Genomic DNA, 26,643 nt, shown 5'->3' on the forward strand with positions numbered 1-26,643 from the left:
AATTATAAATTGCATTAAAAACTGAAAAGATTAATTACAAGAATGAAAATTTTTGAAGAGAAAAAGTAAATTATTTACTTAAATTGAAAAGTAAAGACTAGAATTGAATCTAATGCTAGACTGAAAAGTAAAAAATCACTTAAAAATGTAAAGAGATTGTTGAACTAAAGAAATTTTAATTGAGACATTGTGTTTATCAGGCATTTATTTATTGATTGGTTGTTGTCATTTGTTCCCACCCAGCACGTCAATTTATAGTGAAGCTCTGATTGTTGGCCAAGTTTGGTGGTTACCACCTTCTCTACCACTAGCACATTTCTCTCACCGCTACTCCACTTCTCATAAACGCTTATAACCACCACCAAGTACAAAAAACCACCCACTAACTCTATAAACACCCACTCATACTACTTTGTCTACTTTCCCACTACTTCACTTTTATGCCTATCATCTTCATCTTTAATAGATATTTTTAAACACTGAATATTTATAATTGTATAATAAATAATATCTATTTATATAGGTAATTATTTAATTAATTTAACTCTATATAATTAATACTAGTGACTGTTAATTTTTTATCAATTTAAATTATGAGTCTGATCACATTAAATTAATAATTTAATTTAATATTTAAAATTTGTTAATTAATATAAAATTTAAAAATATTAAAATTAAATTATGGTGTTAACTGATATACTTTTTGAAAAAAAAACTATAACAGACATTCATCAGCGTTTAAACAATTTGATTTAATGATTATTTTAATCAAATTGTAGAATGCTAATTTTCTAACTTTAATCCAATAGAATATTAAGGAGTTTAATATTTTGGGCAACTTTTATCATCGGATGTAGAGTGACCTGATTGCAGACTTTGTTGACTTTTCTTTCTCTTACTTTGAACGCGTAGTCAATTCTTGCACGCCAATCGAGTGGTAAATTCGACAAGAATCTCGTGAAATTATGTCGGAGTGGGGGGGGTCCACACGCTACGACTAGAACGTCCTTTCTCGATCGGAAATTCCTGGCCTGGAACACCGTTTCTTTAGAAAACAAATTGCATTCTTTACTCGAAGCAAATCACAAATAACAGGTGAAGCTAGGGGTGAGCAATCGGTTCAAATCGAATTGAATAGAATTGAATCGAATTAAATTATAAAAGTTAAATTGTTAATTTTAGAAATCTAACCGAATCGAAATTGATGAAAAATTGAATCGAATCGAACTGCTTTATTTCAGTTCGGTTTAAACCGATCGGTTTGATTTTTGATTGATTTTTTAATTTAGACTTGATTTTCAAGTTATTTGATCTAATTTTAACTTTGATTTGAACCTAATAACCATTAATCAATGAAATTAAACAATTAATATATATAAAATTAAATATAATTCATAAATTTTCCATAAAAATAAATTAATTCAAAAATTAATTCGGTTTGATTTAGTTCGATTTGACTATATAAATTACTATTTGGTTCGGTTCGGTTTAACAGATTTTTTTCTCTTTAAAACCGAACCGAATCGAAATAACGAAAATTTTTATAAATTAAAACCGAATCGAACCGATTAAATTTTAAAATCAAACCGATTGAACCAAATTAACTCGATTCGATTCGATTTTTCAGTTTGAACCGAACTCTGCTCAGCCTAAGTGAAGCACTCCACCCCAACACTGTCCCTCCATCTCTTTTTTTCTCTTTTACGCAAATAAGAACTGTATTATATACTTGCAAAAAACCTCTCTGGCGGGTTTGTTGTCACCGACTTTTGTTGTAGTGGTCGGGTTGCATAAGTCTAGAGACTCTGCAACTTCTGATGGCTTCTCGCTGGGCAGATCGCCCCAATGAAACTAGAGGTATTAATTGTTTTAGCTGATGCTGTATAATGAGTGCAAATAGTAATATTGCCATGGAACTTGTGTTTATGCATCTCCTGATGCTCCTTTTCTTATTTATATGGGATACTTGAAGGAATCGTTTCATTCTTATACACTGGTTATTTGGGGGAACTATATATATACATATACAGGGACATTTATCTTTCTCCTCTAACTAATTGAGGCCCCTTTTTTGTTTATTTGCTCAGTAAGTACAGATCCGAATGAATCTAGCTCATCTCCTGAGGAGAATCGAAGTCATGCATCTGAGTCTGTGAATTATGAAGTTATTGGGCCGAGGCAATATTCATATGGTCAACTAGCAAAGGCAACTCATTATTTCTCCAACAACTACCTCCTTGGCGAGGGTGGTTTTGGTCAAGTTTATAAGGCATTCTTAGATGGTAAAATCCGAGCTGTTAAGAAACTTCAAATTCTTCCGAGCTCGAAAGAAAATTTGTGTAATGAGATTAAGGTCGCTGGCAAAGTCAGTCACAAAAATCTTGTTAAGCTGGGTGGATACTGCATTGACGGAGCCGATAGATTGCTTGTTTTCAAGTATTTTCCTAATAAGTCCTTGAGGTCTAAATTACATGGTGAGTCCTTTCTCTTGCCTCGGACATATTCTTTTTTTTTTTTTTTTTTGTCAAAAGATAAAATATTAATTGCAGAAAAATGCATTAGACAAAGGATCCAACTAGAATCTCAAACATATAACACCGTGCCTTAATTAAAAAAAAAAAGGGCCCTACAGGTCGTTCCAACCCAGATAACTAAAGGCCCGACGCCCAGAGACACCCAACCCAATTTCTAGTTTGACCCGCACGAGCATGCCCTGGAAACCATGACATTGCCACCATCTAGCAGAGAAGACCCATCCATGGACATTTTAGAGGAGATGAAGACAACACGGTGAAGCTCAAAGGGAAGCCATTTAATCAAAAGTTTCCCAGCAAAAGCACCTCCATAAAGGAACAGCCAAAAGGGTCCAAGCAACACATGGTGGAACAAATTTGAACCAAGAGGATCAATGGGCAGCAAGACTAAACCCAGAGGGAAGAAGAACCCAACGAGAGGGGAAAGAGAAAAGTTATTACTTCTCAGATATATATATATATATATATATATATATATATATATATATATATATACAACAAATATGATATATATATATATATATATATACAACAAATATGACATTAATATCTTACAAATAAAAAATGGTATTGTAGAAACAGAGATTATGGACTGGCAAAAAAGAATGAATATCGCCAAGGGCATTGCAAGAGGATTGGAATATCTGCATGAACACTGTGAGTACATAATTGAATATATTCACTGCTTGCTATGCTTTTTATTAGCTCTTCAGACTCAATCTATTTTTCTTTTTCGTTTGTGTTAATAATGTATTCCCTCTCAAATTTTTCTACTCTCCTTATATTCCATTCAGGTAAAACTAGAATCATACACTTAGATATCAAACCAGAAAACATCCTTCTTGATGATAAATTTGAACCAAAGGTAAGATAATTTCATAATAAATAAAAAATTTTACCCATGTGATTAAAGCCATTATATATAGTGGAACTTCGATTGTTGAATGCCAAGTGTCAGATACAATTTATTAATCTACCTAAATCATTTTGTTTAGATTACAGATTTTGGACTTGCCCTGATTTTTAAGGATGCTGCTACTCACATCTCCAAATCAGCAGTTATGGGAACCGAAGTGTAAGATACAATTTATCTTTCCATCGTTTTCTTAATTACATCACTGTTATTGTCTAATTTTTTTCTTAGTGCCATTATGGTATTCTTTTAGAATAGTTAAAAAAATAAAATACAAATGCAAACACATAAATAAAATAAAAAGAAATTAGGGATTATTTAGTTAATAGGATTTTAATTTCATTCTTAGAAAAAAAAATCTTAACTTGTATTTTTATTGTGTTTATTCAACTACAGTTATGCAGATCCAATGACAACATTATTAGGAAAGCATTCTGATAAATCAGATATCTATTCTTTTGGTGTTATACTTTTGGAGTTGATTACCGGAAGAAAACCCATGAATGAAGACGGTGATATTGTTACTTGGGTATGTATCTATTAGCCTGTCGTAGTACAATAAAAAGAAAATTGTGATATTTAATTACATAACTAAAATATAATAAAAAGCTAGTTAAGATACAAAACTAAGCATTGAAGTAAATGAGAAAATAAATGGTATAAGTGAAATACAAATTCACATGCAACTTGCATCAATCATCCGTTAAACGATTAATAGTACATTTTATATTTAATTAAAAAAAATAAAACTTGAGTAAAATTTCATATTTGATATAAATATATTTGAATTTCTCATTTGGTATAAATATGACATAACAAATACTTCTTTTATCAACATCTTACAGGCAAAACGTCAAATTAAAATTGCTTTGGATGGAAAATATGTAGCTTTTGTAGATTGGAGATTGCAAACGTTTGATTGCGTAGAACTGCATCAAATGATTTTTTGTGCTGAAACTTGTGTATATAGACCTCCAGCATCTCGTCCATCAATGAGAAGGGTAAAAATCGTTCATATATTACGTTAATATAATGTAATTAATGCATGCGTATGAATTTTACTTTAGTAATATTAGAGTTATTTTTAAATTATAAAATTTCAAAATTTAAATATGAATAAGAGTTAAAAAAAAAAATTCCAAACTCTATTTTCAGTTAATTTTGTCCAAGCATTGAGAGATTACATGGTTGACTTGTAATCTTTTTATTATTGCTATGCCATATAGATACTTCTAGCTCTTGAAGGAATTTTGCCTGTAGAGTTTTTATGCTATCAGGAGAATGACAACAATGTCAACGGATTGTCACAGACTATTAGAGGTCTATTCTTATGAAAATTATGATGCCTCTTTTAAAATGTTAATTAATTTTCTTTATAGAAAAATTATATGCATGTTTGCTACATTTTGACTTAATTGATGTGTGTTTTTTTTTAGTATTTAACTCAAGGAATCGCAATTCAAATCGAATATCTGGTAAGTTATATGTTTTTAATTATTAAACTAAGATAAATTAGACATTTAATTAAATAATAAAGTAAAATTATTTTAATGTTAAAAAAATCCTAATATTAGAAATAAAATTTGACTTTCATCAATTTTAATTATTTTTTTTGTTATAATTTAAAATAAATTAGTTTTTTTAACCAAAATCAAATAAATAGAAAATTGGGAATCAAATCAAAATTGAGTGCATATTATGTTTTTTCACTACCACATAATTTAATGAATCAATTTTTTTTTAAGATAAACAGTTACGCAATAAAAATATAAATTATTTTGATTTATATTTTCTAAAATATTAAATTTATTTAATTTTGATTGGTATTTACTTCTTTTTGTTTTCATTTCTTTTTTTTTTTTAATCGTATGAGTAATTTTATAGTATTGCCGTGATTCCATATAAGCAAATCTACATGAAATGATAAATTAATGAGTAATTTACATGCTAACAAAAGTTCTTATCCCTTTATTTCAAAGACAGTTATACTTTCTTTCATATTCAATAACTACTTTACTTATTTGTAAACTACTCATTGATTTAACGTTTCATATAGGTATACCTATATGAAAGCACTATAATAGTATATAATTTCTCTCTCTCTATACATATATATAATTAATATTACATTAAAATAATAGAATAAGTTTATCCAATGCAATTTAATCTTTACAATAATATCAATTTTTTATTTCAAATTTTATTAATTTGAATTTTTTATTTGATTAAAAAAATACACTGTGCATACTTCTAAAGTAAAAATTTAGGTAAGAAAAGGCATTAATTAACAACAAGGGATAACTTTGTTAAAATTATGTTTATGGCAATTGGCATCCACATATAGTGTTGACTTGAGAGTGGTGCCATCTGAATCAGTTTAATGTATTTGCATAATTTTTTAATATATTTTTCTTTAATTTGTTTAATGGTTTCCTTATTAGAATTTTATGCTTTTCATAGTGTATTGAAGAAATCTCCTAATATTGCAATGATAACTTGTACCTGATGATAAATTCTCAAAAAAAAAAAAAAAAACCATCTTTTTCCCTTTTTCAAATCCATCTAATTCTGGTTTTCATTTGAATGTCCATGTTTCATGTATTATTGTGGGTATAATATTTTTCTTCTACTCTCGTGAAGTTCAATCATTTAGGTCTCCTGTGGAAAGTAAGGAAATTATTCCTTCTCAATACTCAATCAAACACCCTCCACATCATAGTCCAGACAGGTATACCATATTTTATTGTTAGCATAATTATATTGTGAATTAGTTTGATTTCTATTCCATCATTGTAATTATAATATGTCGAATCTAAATGAAATTGTAGGGTTGAGTCCAAATTTGGTCTACATCGTAAACGCGGGAGGGTTATGCAGGCTATTTGGCTTTCTCTTCTGGTAAATATTTTTTATTGCTGGCTCCAACGTACATATGAAATGGATTCTATATGTGCATCACTTTTAGGAAGAACTAAACCTGAAACTTGAATTGAATGCTAGATATCTCCCACGCTTTGTTTGGTTCAGTTCAAAATTAAGTTTAACCAAAAGAATCTAAATAATAAAAAATGTTTATATATGTTAATTGAAAATAATATTAAAATAATTAATGAATATAAGTTATTGAGAATTTTATTTTTTTTAATAAATTTTGTTAATAAAATTTTATATAGTTTATTCTTTTTTATACTGAAACATAATTTCGTTAAAGTGATTAAATAAGAACTATGGTAAAGTTTGATCTTTGTAACTCGACTCATAGGCAGTTATATACACTAGTGTCGCTCCATTCATCTGCTTGCCTTCGTTCATAATACAATCAATGTGGTCATTAGAATACACTTTATGAATTTTATAATTGATGTTGATTAATTAACAAAATAAATTTTATTAAATTTAAAAAATTGTAATGTTTTTAACTAAACTAAAAGGTAAATTTAATAATTACGATGGAATAGTTTGCAATTATCAAATTATACAAAAATAAAGGTTACTTAATAATATTATAATATTTAATAACTGTAATTTATGACTTTATGGGTTTTATCAGGAAATTGGCTTCAATTAATTTAAAATATATTTAAATATTAAATAATTATATTATATTAAATAGTAAATATCTAAATTATATTTGTTAATTATTACATTTGTTACTTATTTTGAATAGAGTTTAGTAGTGCGGTCTGTTTCTCTATTGAGTAGTTTAATATCTACTGTGAGGCACAGAATTAACAAGTTCTCGAAAGAATAACATTGCAAAAGACTTTTTTGGACGTCCAAAATAAAAAATGACCGATTACTACTGGCCAAAAAGTTTTTCCTACTCTATCTAGATAAACTCTGATTAGAATATTTTAATTATTTACGTTTATATTTGTTTTTCTCTTATGAGAATATTATGCTTTACTTATCTTATTATTTTTATTAATAAACTGCCAAATTTTGTTTAAAAAAATTTTCTAAATTATATTTGTTAATTATTACATTTATCACTTATTTTGAATGTGGAATTTTGTTCAAAATCAATTTATCTTTTGGTAATAGAGATTTACTAAATAACATACTGACATTTGAAATCTTTTGCTTCATTTTCAAATCAAATGCATGTTAGGCCGACCATCAGGAAACCATCGTCCATCGTCCCCATCATCCTCAGTTTCCATAGTGTGCTTGAACCTCGCTCTATCGTCATTGCCATCCTTGGTCCCGGAGAGCCAGAGACTCATCATTCAATCGTTACCATTGCCGATTTCCACTTCAATTCACTGTAGCTTCAACCTTCTAGGTTTTTTCTGTTGAGATGTAAAAATTTAAGAATTTTGTTTGAAAATTTTTTTAAATCTGCATATTTATTGTTTGATTTTGTCATTTGATGTTCATTTGTAGGGTAAAATATTAGAGGGAAAGTTGTTTTATGAATAATAAAATTACAATTTTGCTCATAAATTTAAAAAGGAAAACTATAAAATATAGGGTTATATTTATAATTTTGAATGTTTTCTTCCTATTTCCCCCTCATTTTGGAGAGAAAATAGAAAAGGACAAAACATTTTATTTTCCCTACAAAATTTCCTTCATTCTTTATTTTCTACTCAATTCAAACAAAAACAATAAAAAATAAAGTTATTTTCCCCTCATATTTTTTTTCTTCTCTTATTTTCCTCCCTTCCCAAATATAGTGTATTCGTAAGGAATTCCCTTAAACTTTGGCTATGATAAGGACAGAAAGATAGAAAGGATAATTACATATATAAATTAAAATTATTGAGAGAGAGTAGCTCTATTCAGCACCAGAGTTTGGTATTAAACGGATGTAACTTTTAAACCTAGGTATTTTGTTTACTTAACTCATAATTTGAATCTTTTTAAAATATTTTTTATTACCTAATGAAAAATTTAAAAAATATGGGCCATTAATTTTTCAATTTTGTTAAATCAATAAAAATTAATATTTTAAAAATTAAAATACAGATTCATTAATTTTTTATTTAATTGTGCTGATAAACAAAATTTCAAAAATATTAAAATATTGATACTAAAAATATTAAAATATTGATACATTAAATTTTTTATTTTACTAGGCTAATAAAAAATATCAATTACTAATGACTATAATTTAGATAGAGCCATTAATTTTTTATTTAATTGTGCTGATAAACAAAATTTTGAAAATATTAAAATATTGATACTAAAAATATTAAAATATTGATACATTAAATTTTTAATTTTACTGGGTTAATAAAAAATATCAATTACTAATGACTATAATTTAGATATATAGAGCCATTGGTGTATATAACAACTAGACAGAGCTGTTTTATGTATCTTGTTAATAATTTAATTCTTTTTAAATTCTTTTATCTTATTTAATAGTAAATTTTAAAAATATCAGTAATCAATTTTTTAATTAAGTTGGACCTATAAAAAAATAAGTTTCAAATTATTGGAATATGAGCTCATTAAACTTTTTATTTGGTAATAAAAAGATCAACATTTAAAATTTTATTAAGATTTTTTTGAGGCTAAACGTGCGAGACAGTTAAAAATATTCCCACATTTGAAATATTCTAAAGTAAATATTAAAATGTTGAAGGGTTGTGGCTTTGTTTGAATCTCTAAATTCGATATTGGATGGATGCGATATTTAGACACAGGTTTTTTTTGTATTTAACAAACAATTTGAATTTTTTTAAAATATGTTTTATTACTTAAATGAAAATTTTAAACTAATCTTTTAAAAATTAAAATATTGGTCAATTAAATTTTTTGTTTACTTGAGCCAATAAAAAACCTTTGAAAATACTAAAATATTGAGCCATTAAATTTTTTGCTTTATTAGGCCAATAAAAATAACGATTATAACATTTAGATGTATAGAGCCAATAAAGAGTATAACAAACTAGACCTATGTGTTTTATGTATCTTACTCGCAATTTAATTCTTTTTAAATTCTTTTTTATTAATAAAAAATAAATTTAAAAAATATCGAAAACTAATTTTTCAAATAAGTTGAGTCAATAAAAAAATAAGTTTTAAATTATTAGAATATGGACTCATTAAATTTTTTATTTTATTGGGCTAATTAAAAATTCTTTAAATTACTAGAACATGGGCTCATTAATTTTTTTTATTTAATTGGATTATTTAAAGAAAATCAATTTTTAAAATTTTATCACTATAAGAAATTAAAAAAATAGCTACGAAAATTACCGATAAAATATACTTAAATTTCGTTGGTAATCAGTGATTACTAACGAATTACTGACGAAATTTTTTCATCCACAAATACTAGCGTAGGTAATTTTTACTGACAAAAAAATATTATCGCTAAATTTACCAACGAATTATTTCATAGATAAATTAAATTTTTTTGTAGGTAATTTCGTAGGAGATTTGTGACACTCCTTACCGGTCTACAGTATAGCCGAGCAAAACATGCCATACAGTGTACCGGAACACCCTATTTTATCTCAATTATTTTTTTTATCATTCCTTAATTTATTTCTTCAATATTATGAAGTGCAATTTGTGAAATTTAACTCATTTATTGAAATTATAAATTCATTTGAGGTTCCGAAAATTTTATAGAAAATCCGGTAGAGTACCGGATAAAAATGGAGAAAACAGTTCTTCGGAACCTGTGAAAAATACTTACAATACATTTCCCATAATTCTCAAACTCCGTTATATCAACATAATCTCAATATTTCTCAACCATTTCTCAAAAATTCTTCTATTTGTCATTCATTCGTTTTACATGATAATCATGTACAAATCATACATAAATACTCAATTATCATTTATAAACACAAAGTACAAACATTTGCATTAATACCAACATATATTACATGAGTTTCAACTATACATGAGAAAATAAAAGTTTAAGTATAAAATACAAACAGTACACAATATCAAAATGGGACCTAGTGTCCTACCAATGTACTGAAGTTTGTGAAGTGACACGGATACTATGCAGAACTGTGAACGTTCTCACCCAGTCTGTGGTCTACTGAGCTCTCTGTCAGTCTCTCCAGAACCTACGCATGGCAAAAAGCAACGCGCTAAACAATAATGCTTAGTGGTCCAATAATAAAATAAAAAGAACTAAAAAGAAATGAACATGCAGTTTATATATTAATGTCTCATGCAGATAAATTTTTGGTAATTACTTGTAGTCTATTTATTTGGTACTTGTTACATAAATTATTTCATTAAGTTTATCAACTTCCATTTTTGGTTGCCCAAGTAACCTATACTGGATGACTGGACTGGATAAACAGGTAAACTGGCACTGGGTATCAAGTACCTCGAGCCCGGTGTGCAACAAAATAGCTGATAAACAGGTAAACAGGTAACCTATAGTGTCTCCCGGTGTGCAACAAAATAGCTGATAAACTGTAATAAACATTAGGCACAAGGCCAAGTATCATCATAATATCAGAATGGCTAAAAGCCATAAAATCACAGAATGGCATAATGCCATGTACAGTACTGCTAACTGAACCCTATTGGCATGCCAACCTATCCAAACCAATCTTACTAGGTGTACTATGGCACATTACAAAGTTATTGATTGAATTTTCATGTTTTTCATATAAGGTTACTATTTATTTTACTATTTAGGTCAAATTATTGACTTTTCAATGCATAATAGTTACATGAGCATGCCAACCTATCCAAATCAATCTTACTAGGTGTACTAGGGCACATTACAAAGTTATTGATTGAATTTTCATGTTTTACATATAAGGTTACTATTCATTTTACTTTTTAAGTCAAATTATTGACTTTTCAATGCATAATAGTTACATGACTCCTAATCACATAAATTTACCACATTTTGATTCCCAAAAGTGTTAGCATTAGTTGCCAATCCATACTTCTAACCAATGGAGAATAAATCAAAATTTTAGTTTTTTGAGAGCTAGAGTTCACTATTCCATTAGGCCATTCTATAGTGAGAATTTAGCCAAGTGTTCTTAATCAAAGTTGTTCTTTATTGTGTCTAGTTACATTTCACTTTTTGAATCACCCAATTTGGAGTTTTCTAGCTTAAGTTATGACCTAAATACCATAACTGGCCAGACTGTAAATTTTCCAGAATTTATGGGCAGAATCAATTCTACAGTTTTGATGTCCTGATTTTGATGGACAATTTCATTTAGTTTTGGTCAGAATTTAGAGTTATGGTCTTCATGAAAGTTGTCCTAAATTGTCTAAGCTTTCCATTGATATCAAATTCAGATCAAATGGACATTTCTACACTGAGTTATGACAAAATGAATAAACACTGTTCATTTGGTCATTTTCTAGGGACAACATATTGGTCACCCGGATTAGGTCAATTTTTAGGGCCACTTAGGTTGGTTTTCTGGGCAGGGTTCCTTCACCAAAGTTGTGGCATTATGTATCTAGTTTAACCTCCAATTGGCCTTGCACCAATTGGAGTTACACAAGTTCAGTTAAGGCTCTCCAAACACACTGGACTCCAAGAGTCCAAAATGCAGCACACAAGGCAACCTACCCTTTCCAACATTCAATGACTCAATTCACTTCATATTAAGTTTAAAACTTACCAAATGGTCACCAATTGACCATTAAAATGTTCCTACACCATTATAGGAGCAAAACTCCAATTTGCTCAAAACCCTAAGTTGTCAATTTCTCTACTCTTCCATTAACTTACAATTCAATGTGTTAAGTGTTAAGTTCACATCAAGGGCAGCTTACATGCTCATTTAATCCAAAGAAATTATCAAAACCTTAATAAGTCCATGGCTGCTGAAAAATGGGGTGACACTTTAACATATTTATTTTTAATGGAATTTCACATTTCCTAGTTCAATCTATCATTCTAACAAGAAATTTGAAGGAAAGAGAAAAGGAATTGGACACTAACCTCTTTTGAAATTTTCCCAAGCTTGAAAAACTCTTCCTTGTCTCTTCTTTTTGCTGCCTCTAACTTGCCCAAGGTGTAAGATCAATTTTTCATGAACAGGTTATGAGGTTTTATGGTGTAGTTGGCTACGATTTGAAGCTTGGATGAGTGCATCAATGGAGGATTCTTTCTCTCACTCTCTCTCTCTTTGGTTCGGCTGTTTGAGAAGAAGATGAGGCTGCTGACTTTTTTTTTTTGTTTTTATCTCTTTTTTTTTTTTCATTTTTATCTCTTTAGTTAATTTGTTAAATTGTGATTGGGTGGAGGCTTTAGTTACATCATGCTTATGTCATAAATATGACTTTTATTTCATTTTTCTTTTCTTTTCTTTTCTACTCATTTTTAATTAAATTTTTAACAATATTTATTCACATTTTATGTCATAATAATTATTTACTTAACTGGAAAAGTCAGCCAAAAATCATCTCTGAAGACGAAATGACCAAAATGCCCTCTATTTGGCTTAACAAACTAAAATTGTCTGTACCGATCTAAAATTTTTCTAAACATTTTCTTGGCATTCTAATACCATAGAAACCTCAATGACTCTTCTCTAGAGTCCCAAAAATTATTTCATGAATTTTCTCCCTAGTTTAGGGCTCCTAGCTGCGAAGACCGCAACTTCCCACTAGGTTACCCATCGCTAGGGCACCGGCTCATTTAACTTGTTTGTATTTTATTTCTAAAATTTTTCCTAAATTTTTCTTATTAATATTTGAGTTATTTATGATTTCTCACTCTAGTCTAAATATTTTTCCAGACGTTCTAGCTGTCCGGACCGACACCAGTCACCGGAACAGTAGAATGTACGAAATTGCTACAGTGAGGGTGTTACAAGATTTTACTCTTATAAATTACCAACTATTTACAGATAAAATTTTTCGTTAGTAATTACTGACGAAAACAAATTTTCTTAACTAATTTTTATTTAATATTTTTTAATTTAGTCTTTTACTTTTTAATTTAATTTTTAATTTAAATTAACTTTTAAATTTAATTTAATTTTAAATTTTCAAATTAATTTTTTAATTTATTTTTAATTTTTTAAAATTTTAAATTAAATATTAATTATTAATTATTTTAATTTAAATGCAAAATTAATTTATAATTTTTTAAGATTTAATTGAATTCAAAAAAAAAATACTAGTGGTGCCCAAAGTAGGCCCCACATAGTAGTTATGCCACAATTGTTGCAACGTCCTCATTTTAGGTAGTCCGTACATTCTACTGTTCCGATGACTGACATTTGTTCAGACAGTCAGGATGTCTGGAACTACACTTGAACTAGAGTGAGAGTCATAAGATGGTTAAATAAAGATCAAGAAAAATTAAAGAAAAATAAAAGAAGTGAAGTGCAACTCAGTTAAATGAGCAGAGATCCCGGCGATGGGTGACTCTAACGGGAAGCGATTGTGAATACAGTTGCCAACCCCAGACTCGTAGGGAACCCTGTGAGATAATTATTTAGGACTAAATTGAAGAATAAATGAAAATTAATGACAATCAATAAGTCAAGAAAATGCAAAGAAATAGGTTCAAATAAGCAAATGAAAAGCTAAGGAAAAATTTAAAAGAAGGACTTATCGGGTATTAAAAAAAAAAGGCGAACTGAAAACTCGATAAGAGTAAAATTTGGTCAATGAAATTTGGAAGTCCCACATTGACCAAGAATGAAATTAATTAAGTCATAAAGCTAAATTAGTTTAATTAATTGAGATTATAAAAATTAAATATAATTATTAACAAAGTCAAAATAAATGATTATAAAGATTAAAGAAATTACAAGTTTGCCATTCTAATATATTTACAACTTTGCCATTAATTACTAAATAATTATAAATATAAAAAAAGTAAATAAAGGAGCAGAAAATTGGTCTTCATGTAGCCGACTCTCTCTCTCTTTCATTTCTCTCAAACCTTTCTTCCACCATTGAAGCAAAAAAATAAATAAATAAATAAATAAAGCTTCATACACCTTAATTTTCTTAACAAACCTTAGTGAAAATTGCTAGAAAATTTACCTAGAACCTTTAATTGAGGAAGACAAGCAAGAAAGGAAAGAAAATTGGAAGGTTTTGGGGCAGCCAAGATTCAGCCAAGGAAGTTGGAGTAAGGGGAAACAAGCTTGATTGATTGGGAAGTGTGGAGTGAGCTTGGTTGAAGCTTAAAACAAGGTTAGTGCTAATTAATTATAAGAAATTTAAAATTCCAGCACTTGGGGTTTAGGGTTTCTAAAATTGGGTGTTAGAATTCACATGTTTGAAATGATATATTTATGCCTAAATTAAGTTATTTGGAATGCAACTAGTCATATGAGTGAATAAGATTACTAAACTTTTGATGGAAGGGGGGAATCTGAAATGAAACAGATTCTGGACAACTAGTGTCCAGTAGGTTCAAATGGCTATAACTTGAGTTTCACAACTCCAATTGTTGTGAAATCAGTGCCAAATTAAAGATGAAATCCATACCTACAACTTTGATGATTTGACCCAAACTAAATTTCCAGGGCAACTTAACCAAATTGCTAGGGCAAGTTGAAATTTCGGCATCTGGAATTGCCTGAGATTCTAGTAGAATGTACTATGATACCTGTGTACTAAAATTAGCATAACTTACAATATATAAGTCTAATTGAGATGATCCAAATTGTTCTGGAAACTTAAGACATAGGGCTACAACTTTGATTTAGAGACTTTACACAAATTCTGAGTATAAGATACTCAAATGTGGAATGCAAATATTGACCTGAATACTTGAAATCTGAAAATCACAGGGTACTGTGCCTGTGAACCAGAATTGGTAATGTAATTATAACTTATTGTGTATAACTCCAAATGAAGTGAAATTTACCTTGTTGGAAAGCTGAGACATAGGGGAACAAATGTCAAGAAGAAACCTTGACTTGAAAATGATGGGAGAATAGCCAAAAATTGACTGGAATCTGGAATGGTAATTCTGGAATCCTGAAAATGACCAAATGAGCACACATTTCAATGAGCATAACTCACTCTACAAAATTTCAAATTTAGTAATTCTTCAACCTGTGTAACTATAAGACACAGGGGAACAACTTATATGAGGAACACTAAGCCAAATTATGGCTGCAACTAGGCCAAACAGCTTGACAAAGTTGAGTTCCAGAATCTATCTTATTCTAGAATAGTATTGGTCATTGGACTAGTATATGATAAATTGTCCATAACTAGAGCTAAAAAACTCCAAATTAGATGATTCGAAAAAGAAATTAAACTTAAGACAATAAGGAATAACTTTCATGAAAAAAGTGTGATCAAATTACTACTGTAACTTGACCTAAAATGAGAGTGAAATCAAGACTGAAATTTTGAAAATTATGAAACATTACATAAATGACTTGGAATATAGTTGGTATTCAATACCATTAGCTCCATGAGCTTTAATATAAGATGAAAATGTATTTGGGACCCATGTTTCCAACATAAGTGAAACCAAAAATGCTATAAAGCATGAATATGAAATGTGATGATAATATATAACCCGTGAATACTTATTAATATAAATTGCCATGTATGCCTACATGTGTTTGTATGGATTGGATAGATTGGCATGCCAATAGGGTTCTGATTTGCAGTACTGCTTATGGCTTTATGCCATTTTGTTATCATAGCTCTCATGCCATTCTGTTATCATGGCTTCCAGCCATTCAGTTACATGATGATATGCATGGCTTTTTGCCCGATTGCTACTATGGCCTTCTAGCCATTCTATTGCATACCTGGTTGACATTATGTGTCCCATGGTATGACGGCCCATGGCACAAGTGTGTCTAGTGCTAGTTTACCTGCTTATCCAGTCCAGTCAATCGGTTATAGGTTACTTGGGTAGTGAAAAGTATTAATGAGATTAAATGCAAGTTGAAATCAAGTAAGAAAATTTAATATTAAAATAAAGAATAAGAAAGATTCCAATAAATTAAATGCTCCCAAAGATCAATAAAATGAAAAAAAAAATATGATGTTTAAAATCATTATGGGATCGATCAATAAGATGCTAGAAAGAGTCAACATCATAAATTTTAATTAGCCTTCAACTAATCCATAATTTATTAATTATTTATTTTTCCTTATAAGCACTACAACAATGAAATTATTACTTTTATTTGTATATTATATTTCCATTGTGTTATTGCATCACTAAGTAGAAATACTTAGCGCGTTGGATTTGTCCACACGTAGGTACTGAAGATATAACCCAGTGAATCACAGACTGAGATTTTTGGGAGTTCGGATCTGCAGATAGTGTCCAGTGTCACCTCCTCGTTGCAGTGCATTTTGGTAGGGGCCGCTTGTATCATAATAGTGTAGTTTATTTTTGTTCATTGTAATTAATTTTGAAGTTGTAATGTGAATTATAAGTTTGTATAATTAATTTGTATATATTGTAAATTAATAAATTTGTAAATTTCATGTATAATATGAGTTGAAATTTGATATGGAAATGGATATGGATGAGAATGGATGATACTATTTGATATTATGGAACGATGAAAAGTGATATTGAGATTATTTTAAATAGGTGAATTGTGTAATACGCTAAATGATTATAAAAATAGGGGAAACTCCGCTAGTTTCTCCACATGAAAATAAATTGAACAATTAATTAAAATGACAAATAAATTAATATGGAATAAAGTAAGATACGATAAGGTACTTCGGTACAGAATATAACATTTCTTATTCGGCTACACTGTAGTTCGGGTAAGGGGTCTTACAATTGCCATATGTTAAGGAGTAGTTTTTTTTTTTTTATAGATAAACTCACTTCCCTCCAATCTATTCACAAATGATATGGGAATTTCACATTTTTTGTGATTTACCGACGAATTATCTACTAAATATATTTTGTTGGTAATTAACGACGAAAAAATTTTCATAGGTATTTTTTTTAACATTTTATTTTCTATTTTCTCCTTAATATTATCTATAAAAAGCGTTTCATTGGTAATTACCGACGAAAAAAATTCGTAGGTATTTTTTTAAAAATTTTATTTTCTATTTTCTCCTTAATATTACCTACAAAAGGCGTTTTGTTGGTAATTACCGATTAAAAAAATTAATAGGTAAAATTTTTTGTGCTTTTTAGAATTTTTTTTCTCTATTTTCTCTTTAATATTATCTACGAAAAGTGTTTCGTTGGTAATTACTGACGAAAAAATTTATAGATATTTTTTTAAAATTTTATTTTCTATTTTCTTCTTAATATTACATACGAAAAACGTTTCGATAGTAATTATCGATGAAAATGTTTTCGTAGGTAAAATTTTTTTAGTTTTTAGAAATTTTCTTCTTTATTTTCTTATTAATATTACTTACGAAAAGCTTTTCATTGGTAATTATCGACAAAAAAATTCATAGGTTTTTTTTTTAATTTTATTTTTTATTTTCTCTTTAATATTACTTATGAAAAGTGTTTCGTTGGTAATTACTGGCGAAAAAAATTCGTAGGTAAAATTTTTTGTGCTTTTTAGAATTTTTCTTCTCTATTTTCTCCTTAACATTACCTATGAAAACCGTTTCGTTGGTAATTACCGACGAAAAAATTTGTAGGTATTTTTTTTTAAATTTTATTTTCTATTTTCTCCTTAATATTACCTAAAAAAAAAACGTTTCATTAGTAATTACTGACGAAATATTTGATCGGTATTTTTTTTTATTTTGTCGCTAATTTTGCAGCAATATTAGGCACCACTTTTACCTATGAAATTACATCGTCGGTAAAGCGTTCGCCAGTAATTAGTTGGTAATTTCGTAATTAATTGGTAATTTTGTAGGTAAAAATTAGTTTAAATTTTATTTCTCTTTTTCGTCGGTAAAGCGTCAGTAAATTACCAAAGAAATTCTGTGGTCGATAGTTTTTATAGTTATTTTTAACATTTCTTGTAGTGTATTAAGATTTTTTTTTTTGAGGCTAAACGTGAGATACAGATAAGAACATACCCACCTTTAAAGTGCTGTAAAATAAAAATTAAAATTATTGTGGGTATGTGGTTCTATTTTAGTATCCAAGTTTGGAGTTTGACGAATGCAACTTTTAGAACTAGGTGTTTTACGTATTTAACTTACAATTTAAATTTTTTAAAATATTTTTTATTATCTAAAGTAAATTTTTAAAAATGTGAGCCACTAATTTTTTAATTTTTTAGGTTAATAAAAAAATAATAATTTAAATATTAAAATATGGACCCATTAGTTTTATGTTTAATTAGGCCAATAAATATACAGGTAAATGAAATCTCAAATTTATATTACAATGATTTGCATTTAATTACATACAAAAATATTTTACAAGAGTTTTTATACAACTGCTCAAATAATTTACATACATATTATTACATGCATACATCAAAACCTGTGTACATGGGTAAACCTGGAGCTGATCTGAATGTGTCTTCAAAGAAGCTTACTCAATTACTTTATGCTCTTTTCACCTGCGACAGCATACAAAGCTATCGCTGAGTGGTGAACTCAGTGGTGCACAACTATAACTTAAAACATAGTTCAATATACCTTAGCAAAATTACAGCAAATAATTTGGAAATCAGGAAACTCATCAAATTCCAAAAATCAAATTATTCATTGTTAATAACATAAATCATTTGTATGAAATGACTTTGATCGTGAAATTCAATTTATCAAATCACAACCAAACATTTTAGGTAATTTCAACAAAATCAATTATACATAAATCATAATTGAAATCACAATTCTTTACTATTCAAAACCATTCTTTATCTCACCAACTATGCAAGACTAATCCGCAAGGGCCATCTTCGGGGTGATTCTAACTCCCTATGGTAGGGGAGGTCAAATCGGATTCTAACTCCCTATGGTCGAGGAGGTCGAATCATCGTGCACAGTACACATCATAATAATGAAACTTCTGAAAGGGCTATAACATAAAAACTTATATCTAACCTCTAATAAGAGGAGAATCTAAGCCTGTGCACGTACCATGATAATCAAAATACAATTAACTCCATTGTCTTCTCAACAAATGAGAGAGACGAGTAATAACCTAGTCAAGCATCTATAGTGAGATATAAAACAATATCACAATCCTTTTAGTGAGCATAAATCACAATACAATTCGATTCAAAGTCAATTCCAATATCCAATAATATTTATGCTCATCACAATTCAAATCATAAATTTGCATTTTTCCATGCAAATTGCCCATCACAATTCAAAACATGTTCTATTAGAATTTTCCAAAATATAATTTATTCAATCCACAACAATGCTTAATACTTGTGGAAATACCATTTTACAAAACTAAATTCATACATACTATAACAATTTCAATAATCATTAAATTAAATCCAATGCTTGTTAAACATAATTCATAAGGAAAATAACGTCATTTAATCATATGAAATTTTTAGAATAAAATCGATTAAAAACTAGTTGTGCACAAACCTGATTTGAGTCGCTCCTAGGCTTTGACTCAATGTTCTTTATGCTTCCCAACATCCTTTTTCAACTGAAACACACAATTTGAAGTGTTTCAGTACTCATTTAAACTGTCTCTAAGAATAAGGCTTAATAATTAATTTATTGAATTCTATTATTTTCCTTAGTCAACCTAAAATGTTGACCCTCGATGCACTCTAGATGAATTAGGTTTAATGTTACCAATATGTCACATTTTATAGCCTTTTAGTGTTGGTACATGTTGCCAAATTCACTTTCAAGTATATTGCATTTTATTGCAATTTGCCGGATTTCGGTGTACTATTTTGACCTAGCCGGACGACCTAGTTCCCTCGGTTTTCGGGTTTCGGTCCAAACTACAAACTTGTAGGTCCATGTCTTATTGCACGTGGGGCAAAATTTCAGGTCATTCTGAGTTGTGTAGACCAAGATATGATCAATTTACCAATGCTGGACAGAATGCACTAAAATGGTAGGCTTATGTCATTTTTAGGTCACTTTTGGTTCAGTTAGTTTTGGTACCTGAACTTGTGCAAGCTGTTTGGCTTAGTTTTGGCCATTTCTGGGCTTTGGTGTATTCATAAGAATTGTAGATATATGTCTAAAATATTCATGGTAAAAATTTCAGGTCATTTGGACCTGTTTTGAGTGAGTTATGGCCAAAACACTAACTACTGCCCAAATGGTCAATTTTCAGGCTTTCAAGTCACTAATTCGGATTTGGTCATTTTTCAAGTTACCTTTTAGGCAGAATTTAGGTAAGCTTCCTTCATGAAAGTTCGCACATTTTGTGCTTAGTTTCACCTCCAATTGGTCTCATACCAATTGGAGTCACACACTTAAGGTTCTAAGCCAAAACATACACTACCCTATTGCACATTGTTCATCCTTTACTAATTACCCATTCAACGCTTACCAAGTTAACTCTTCCATGCTAATTCTGGTTGTACCATACCATTAACACATTTTACTTAACATTTTTTGTCATTTTGGCAGCTTGTAACTACTCTTAACATACACACTATACACACTACTCTTCACATTTTTGGTCATTTTCCAAAGTCCCATTTACAACAATTAAATTCCCATTTACAACAATTCAACCACATGAACATACCTCATTTTCATGTCCAAATTTAAACAATAATTTATATACACATGCTGCCATCAATGACAACATAATTCAACAATATTTCATGAACTCAAACACTTCAATCTTCTTCATGAGGCTGCCACAAATTTACACATACCCATCAATTTCCATTTTCACTTTCCAAGCTTCCAAATCAAACCTTACACATGAAATTCAACTACAATACAATCAAACATTTAAATCATCATTCAAACCACTATTTACATGCAAGAATAAGCTGTTCATATTGAAGTTCCATGGCTACCAAAATGTACATCTCCATTAATTCATCAAACTTCAAAAATTCTTCCATAAATCAATTACCCACAACCTTGGTTACACTTTTAATGAAACAAGAATTGAAAATACTCACTTACCACTTTTGATGTTCTTCAAAACTCTACCAAAACTTTCCTTTCTTGCTGCCTATCTACTGCCCATGGTGTGAGGATCATTTTTCATGAAGACTCTTGCAAGAAATCATGGCTTGATCATGGAGAACTTGAGCTCCAAGCATGGTGCAGCCATGGAGTTTCTTTGGGAGAAAATCTTCACTTCGGCAATGGTTAAGACATGAGGTTGAAGATGAAGTTTTTAAGTGCTGCCCACTTTGTCCACTTAGTGATTTTTTTATATTCTATAATGCTCCACTAATGTCATTTAAATATTTATATAATTAAACCTTTAATTATCTTAAGTTTTACTCTTAATTCTCTCAATTATTCTACACATGAAATTTCATTTTTCATGGCATTTTCAAAATTTAATACCAGTTATTTTTAATGGACATTGAGGTCAAAAGTCAACTCTAGGTGTCAAATGACCAAAATGCCCCTATTCGGGTTGTTTTCCCGATTTTTCGGTAACACCGAGTTTTGTCGTTTTCTCGATTTCTCGTTTTTCTTTGTACTAATTAATTAATTTTTCTTTGATATTTCTAATGATATTTATACTTCAATAATTCTTTAATTATGTCTTAAAAATATTTTTCAGGGTTCCCCGCAGTCCAGGGCTAGTCAACAGTCCACGCCACAACTTTCTGGTGCGGTCACCCGTTGCTATGGTTCTCGGCTCGTTTAACTTGGTTACATTTCATTGCTATTATTTTTTCTTTGTTTTTCTTGTATTTTCTTTTCTTGTATTTCATTATTTTATGTCTCCTCACTAATATTTAAGTGTAGTTCTAGGCATCCTAGCTGTCCGGACTACACTGGTCACCGGAACAGTAGAACGCACTACCGAACATAGGGGTGTTACACTAATTTTTTAATTTTATTAGGTTAATAAAGACTAATCATTTAAGAATTAAAATATGGACTATTAATTTTTTGTTTAATTATACCTATAAAAAAACTTTAAAATAACTAGAATATTGGCCTATTAAATTTTTATTTTATTGGGCTAGTAAAAAAATTAATAAATAATGACTATAATATTTAGATATATGTAGCAAATGACAAATATAACAAATAGATCTAGGTGTTTTATGTAACTTACTCATAATTTAATTTTTTTTTAAATTCTTTTATTATTTAAAATAAATTTAAAAAATACTGGTGACCAATTTGTTAAATAAGTTGGGCCAAATAAAAAAAAAAAGCTCCAAATTTTTAAAATATGGGCCCATTAATTTTTTTTTAAGCAAATTAAAATATTAACCTTTTAAAAAGTATTTTTAATATTTTTTTGAGACTAAACATAAGGGACAGCTCAGAACATATCTGCATTTAGAGTACTCTAAATTAAACAATTAAAATTATTGAAGGGTCGCGACTCTTTTTCAACCTCCAAGTTTGGCGTTAGATGGATTCAACTTTTAGACTTAGGTGTTTGTTTATTTAACTCACAATTTAAATCTTTTTAATTTTTTTTACTTCATAAAGTAAAATTTTAAAACTATGGGCTAATAATTTTTTAATTTTGTTAGGTCAATAAAAATTAATATTATAAAAATTAATATTTTAAAAATTAAATTATTAACTCATTAATTTTTTGTTTAATTCAGTCAATTAAAAAATCTTAGAAATTACTAGAAATTAGCTCAATAAATTTTTTCCTTTTTTGGGTTGATAAAATATATCAATTAATGATGACTTTAGCATTTAGATATATGAAGCCAATGATAAATATAACAACTAGATAAAGTTGTTTAATATATCTTGCTCACAATTTAATTCCTTTAAATTCTTTTTTATTACTTAAAAGTAATAAATCTTTTTAATTTTTTTTTTTACTTCATAAAGGAAAATTTTAAAACTGTGAGCTAATAATTTTTAATTTTGTTAGGTTAATAAAAATTAATATTTTAAAAATTAAAATATAGACTCATTAATTTTTTATTTAATTCAGCCAATTAAAAAATCTTAGAAATTACTAGAAATTAGCTCAATAAATTTTTTGCTTTTTTGGGTTGATAAAATATATCAATTAATGATGACTTTAACATTTAGATATATGGGGCCAATGATAAATATAACAACTAGATAGAGTTATTTTATGTATCTTGTTCACAATTTAATTCTTTTTAAATTATTTTTTATTACTTAAAAATAAATTTTAAAAATATCAGTGACTGATTCTTTAACTAAGTTGGGCTATAAAAAAAATAAGTTTCAAATTATTAGAATATAAGCTCATTAAATTTTTTATTTAATTGGGCAAATAAAAAAAATTAATATTTTAAAATTTTGTTAAGATTTTTTGAGATTAAATGTAAGAGAAAGTTAAAACATACCCACATTTAATATACGCCAAAGTTAAAAATTAAAATACTGGAGGGGTTGTGACTCTGTTTCAATTCTCAAGTTCGGTGTTAGACAGATGCAATATTTAGATCTATGTGTTTTCTATATTTAACTCATAATTTAAATCTTTCTAAAATATTTTTTTTTTATTACTTAAAAGAAAATTTTAAGAATATGGGCCACTGATTTTTTAATTTTCTTAGATTAATAAAAACTAATCTTTTAGAAATTAAAATATGGACATATTAATTTTTGTTTAATCGGCAATAAAAATCTTTAAATTTACTAGTATATTGGCTCATTAAATTTTTTATTTTTTTAGACTAATAAAAAAAATATAATGAATGACGATTATAATATTTAGATATATGGGGCCAATGATAAATATAACAATTAAAATTGGGTATTTTATGTGTCTCACTCACAATAATTCTTTTTAAATTCTTTTTTTTTACTCAAAAGGAAATTTAAAAATATCTGTGACCTATTATTCAACTAAGTTATGCCAATAAAAAAATAATTTTCAAATTATAAGAATATGAGCTTATTAATTTTTTTTATTTAATTGGGATAATAAAGAAAATAACCTTTTTAAAATTTGTTAAGTTTTTTTTTTATGCTAAACATAAGAGACAATTAAGAGAATATCCAAATTTAAAGTAATCTAAATTAAAACTAAAATTGTTAAGGGGCTTTCACTTTGTTTCAACCTTTGAGTTCAGTGTTAAATGGATGTAACTTTTAGATCTAGGTGTTTTACTTATTTAACTCATAGTTTCAATGTTTTTTAAATATTTTTTTTATTACCCAAAGGAAAATTTAAAAATGTGGGCCACTAATTTTTTAATTTTATTAGATCAATAAAAACTAATCTTTTAAGAATTAAAATATGGACTCATTAATTTTTTATTTAATTGGGCCAATAAAAAATTTTTAAATTACTAGAATATTGGCCCTTTAAATTTTTGGCTTTTTTGGGATATGAAAAAAAATCAATTAATGACGATTATAACATTTAGATATATATGATGAATGTCGAATATAACAACTAGACCTAGATATTTTATGTATTTCACTCACAATTTAATTCTTTTTAAATTCTTAAATTTAAAAAATATCAGCGATCAATTTTTAAACTAAGTTGGACCAATAAAAATTTTTTTCAATTTATTAAAATATTAGCTTATAAATTTTTTTTTATTTGGGCTAATAAAAAAAACTAACGTTTTAAAATTTTGTTTAAATTTTTTTGAGACTAAATGTGAGAGATAGTTAAAAATATATCCACATTTAAAGTATACTAAATTAAAAATTAAAATTCTGCTGGGGCTGTGACTCTTTTTTAACTCTTGAGTTCAGCATTAGACGGGTGCAATTTTTAAGCTTAGGAGTTTTGTGTGTTTAACTCACAATTTGAATCTTTTTAAAATATTTTTTTTATTAGTTAAAGATAATTTTAAAAATATGGGCCACTATTTTTTTAATTTTGATATGTCAATAAAAACTAAACTTTTAAAAATTAAAATATGAACTTATTAATTTTTTATTAAATTAGGCCCATAGAAAACTTTCAAATTATTAGAATGTTGGTCTATTAAATTTATTGTTTTATTGGGCCAATAAAAAAAAATCAATTAAGGAATATTATAACATTTTGATATATGAGTCCAATGACGAATATAATAATTAAACCTAAATGTTTTATGTATCCCACTCACAATTTAATTCTTTTTTATTATTCAAAAATAAATTTAAAAAATTATATATTTTTCAAATAAATTGGGCTAATAAAAAAATAAGCTTCAACTTATTAGAATATGGGCTCATTAAATTTTTTATTTAATTAGTTGTGAAAAAATCAATCTTTTAATGTTTTGTTAAGATATTTTTTAGGCTAAATGTGGGAGACAATTAAGAACATACCCATATTTAAAGTACTATAAATTAAAAATTAAAAGTTTGAAGGGGTTGTGACTTTGTTTCAACTCTTGAGTGCGGTGTCAGATGGATGCCACATTTAGATTTAGATGTTTTGTGCAATTATTTCCACGTGAAATTGATTTTACTCAAATTACACGTGTCAAAAGCAAATATGACCTTTTTGCACATGAGAATTGGATTGTAGGCATGACCTTTTGTAAATGTATTTGTGTCGGTTTGACTTTTAATCGGAGCGATTGGTGGAAAATAAAGGATCAAATTTTTCCTTGGGTTCCTTGACTCTTCTAGGATGTGCTTCGTCAAGATCTTTACCTGATCCACTTAAAAAATTTGAGAACTAGAATTGACTATTGAGAAATTAAAAGATCGCTTGTGCATAAAAAAGTCAATATTGTCCTTGAAAAGTAAAGATTGTTTATGGTTGATTGCTTAAAAAAGTAAATATGTGTAGAAAAGATAAAATTTGCACTTGATTGAAAGAGTAAATTGCTTGCTAAAAAAACGTAAATATATGCAAAAAGTATAAATGAAAGCTTTGAGAAATTGAAAAACTGATTTGCTTGAAAATATAAACATTGGTAGAAAATAGTAAATTGGCTTGTTGAAAAAATTGAAGAGCTAATTTGTAGGAACTGAAATATGAACATAAAATTATAAATTGCATTAAAAGATAAAAAGATTGATCACAAGAATGGAAATGTTTGCAAAAGAATTTGAAATTGATTGCTTGAATTGAAAATAAAAAGGGTTAAATTGAAAAAAATACTAGACCTAAAAATAAAAAAAGCCGGTGAATTGTAAAAGAAAAAGGTTGAACTAAGAGAATTTTGAGCTAAAACATTGTGTTTGTTTAGTGTTGATTGATTGATTGGTTGTTATTGTATGAAGCCATTGATTAATTGGTTGTTATTATCTGAAGCACAACACATCAATTTATACGTAAAGCTCTACTTGGTGGCCAAGTTTACC

At 28.1% G+C, this 26,643-nt stretch overlaps 1 protein-coding gene across 1 annotated transcript; it reads left to right on the forward strand.

Annotated features, from left to right (window-relative positions):
- Positions 1-1,724: 1,724 nt before the first annotated feature.
- LOC110637401 (proline-rich receptor-like protein kinase PERK15) lies at positions 1,725-3,408 on the forward strand. Its single transcript, XM_058140551.1, has 4 exons — positions 1,725-1,857; positions 2,088-2,474; positions 3,111-3,191; positions 3,329-3,408. Exons 1-4 carry the CDS (start codon positions 1,818-1,820, stop codon positions 3,406-3,408), a joined length of 588 nt encoding a protein of 195 aa, XP_057996534.1. The 5' UTR covers positions 1,725-1,817.
- The last annotated feature ends 23,235 nt before the right edge of the window (positions 3,409-26,643 follow it).

This window comes from Hevea brasiliensis, chromosome 18 (genome assembly GCF_030052815.1).
Source record: "Hevea brasiliensis isolate MT/VB/25A 57/8 chromosome 18, ASM3005281v1, whole genome shotgun sequence".
NCBI lineage: Eukaryota > Viridiplantae > Streptophyta > Magnoliopsida > Malpighiales > Euphorbiaceae > Hevea > Hevea brasiliensis.

Bases quoted from the DNA above. Each gene is read 5' to 3' on its own strand.
- LOC110637401 (XM_058140551.1), top strand. From the start codon at position 1,818: ATGGCTTCTCGCTGGGCAGATCGCCCCAATGAAACTAGAG. The intron at 2,475-3,110 runs GTGAGTCCTTTC...ATGGTATTGTAG, and splicing joins CTTGAGGTCTAAATTACATG to AAACAGAGATTATGGACTGG. The intron at 3,192-3,328 runs GTGAGTACATAA...TATTCCATTCAG, and splicing joins GGAATATCTGCATGAACACT to GTAAAACTAGAATCATACAC.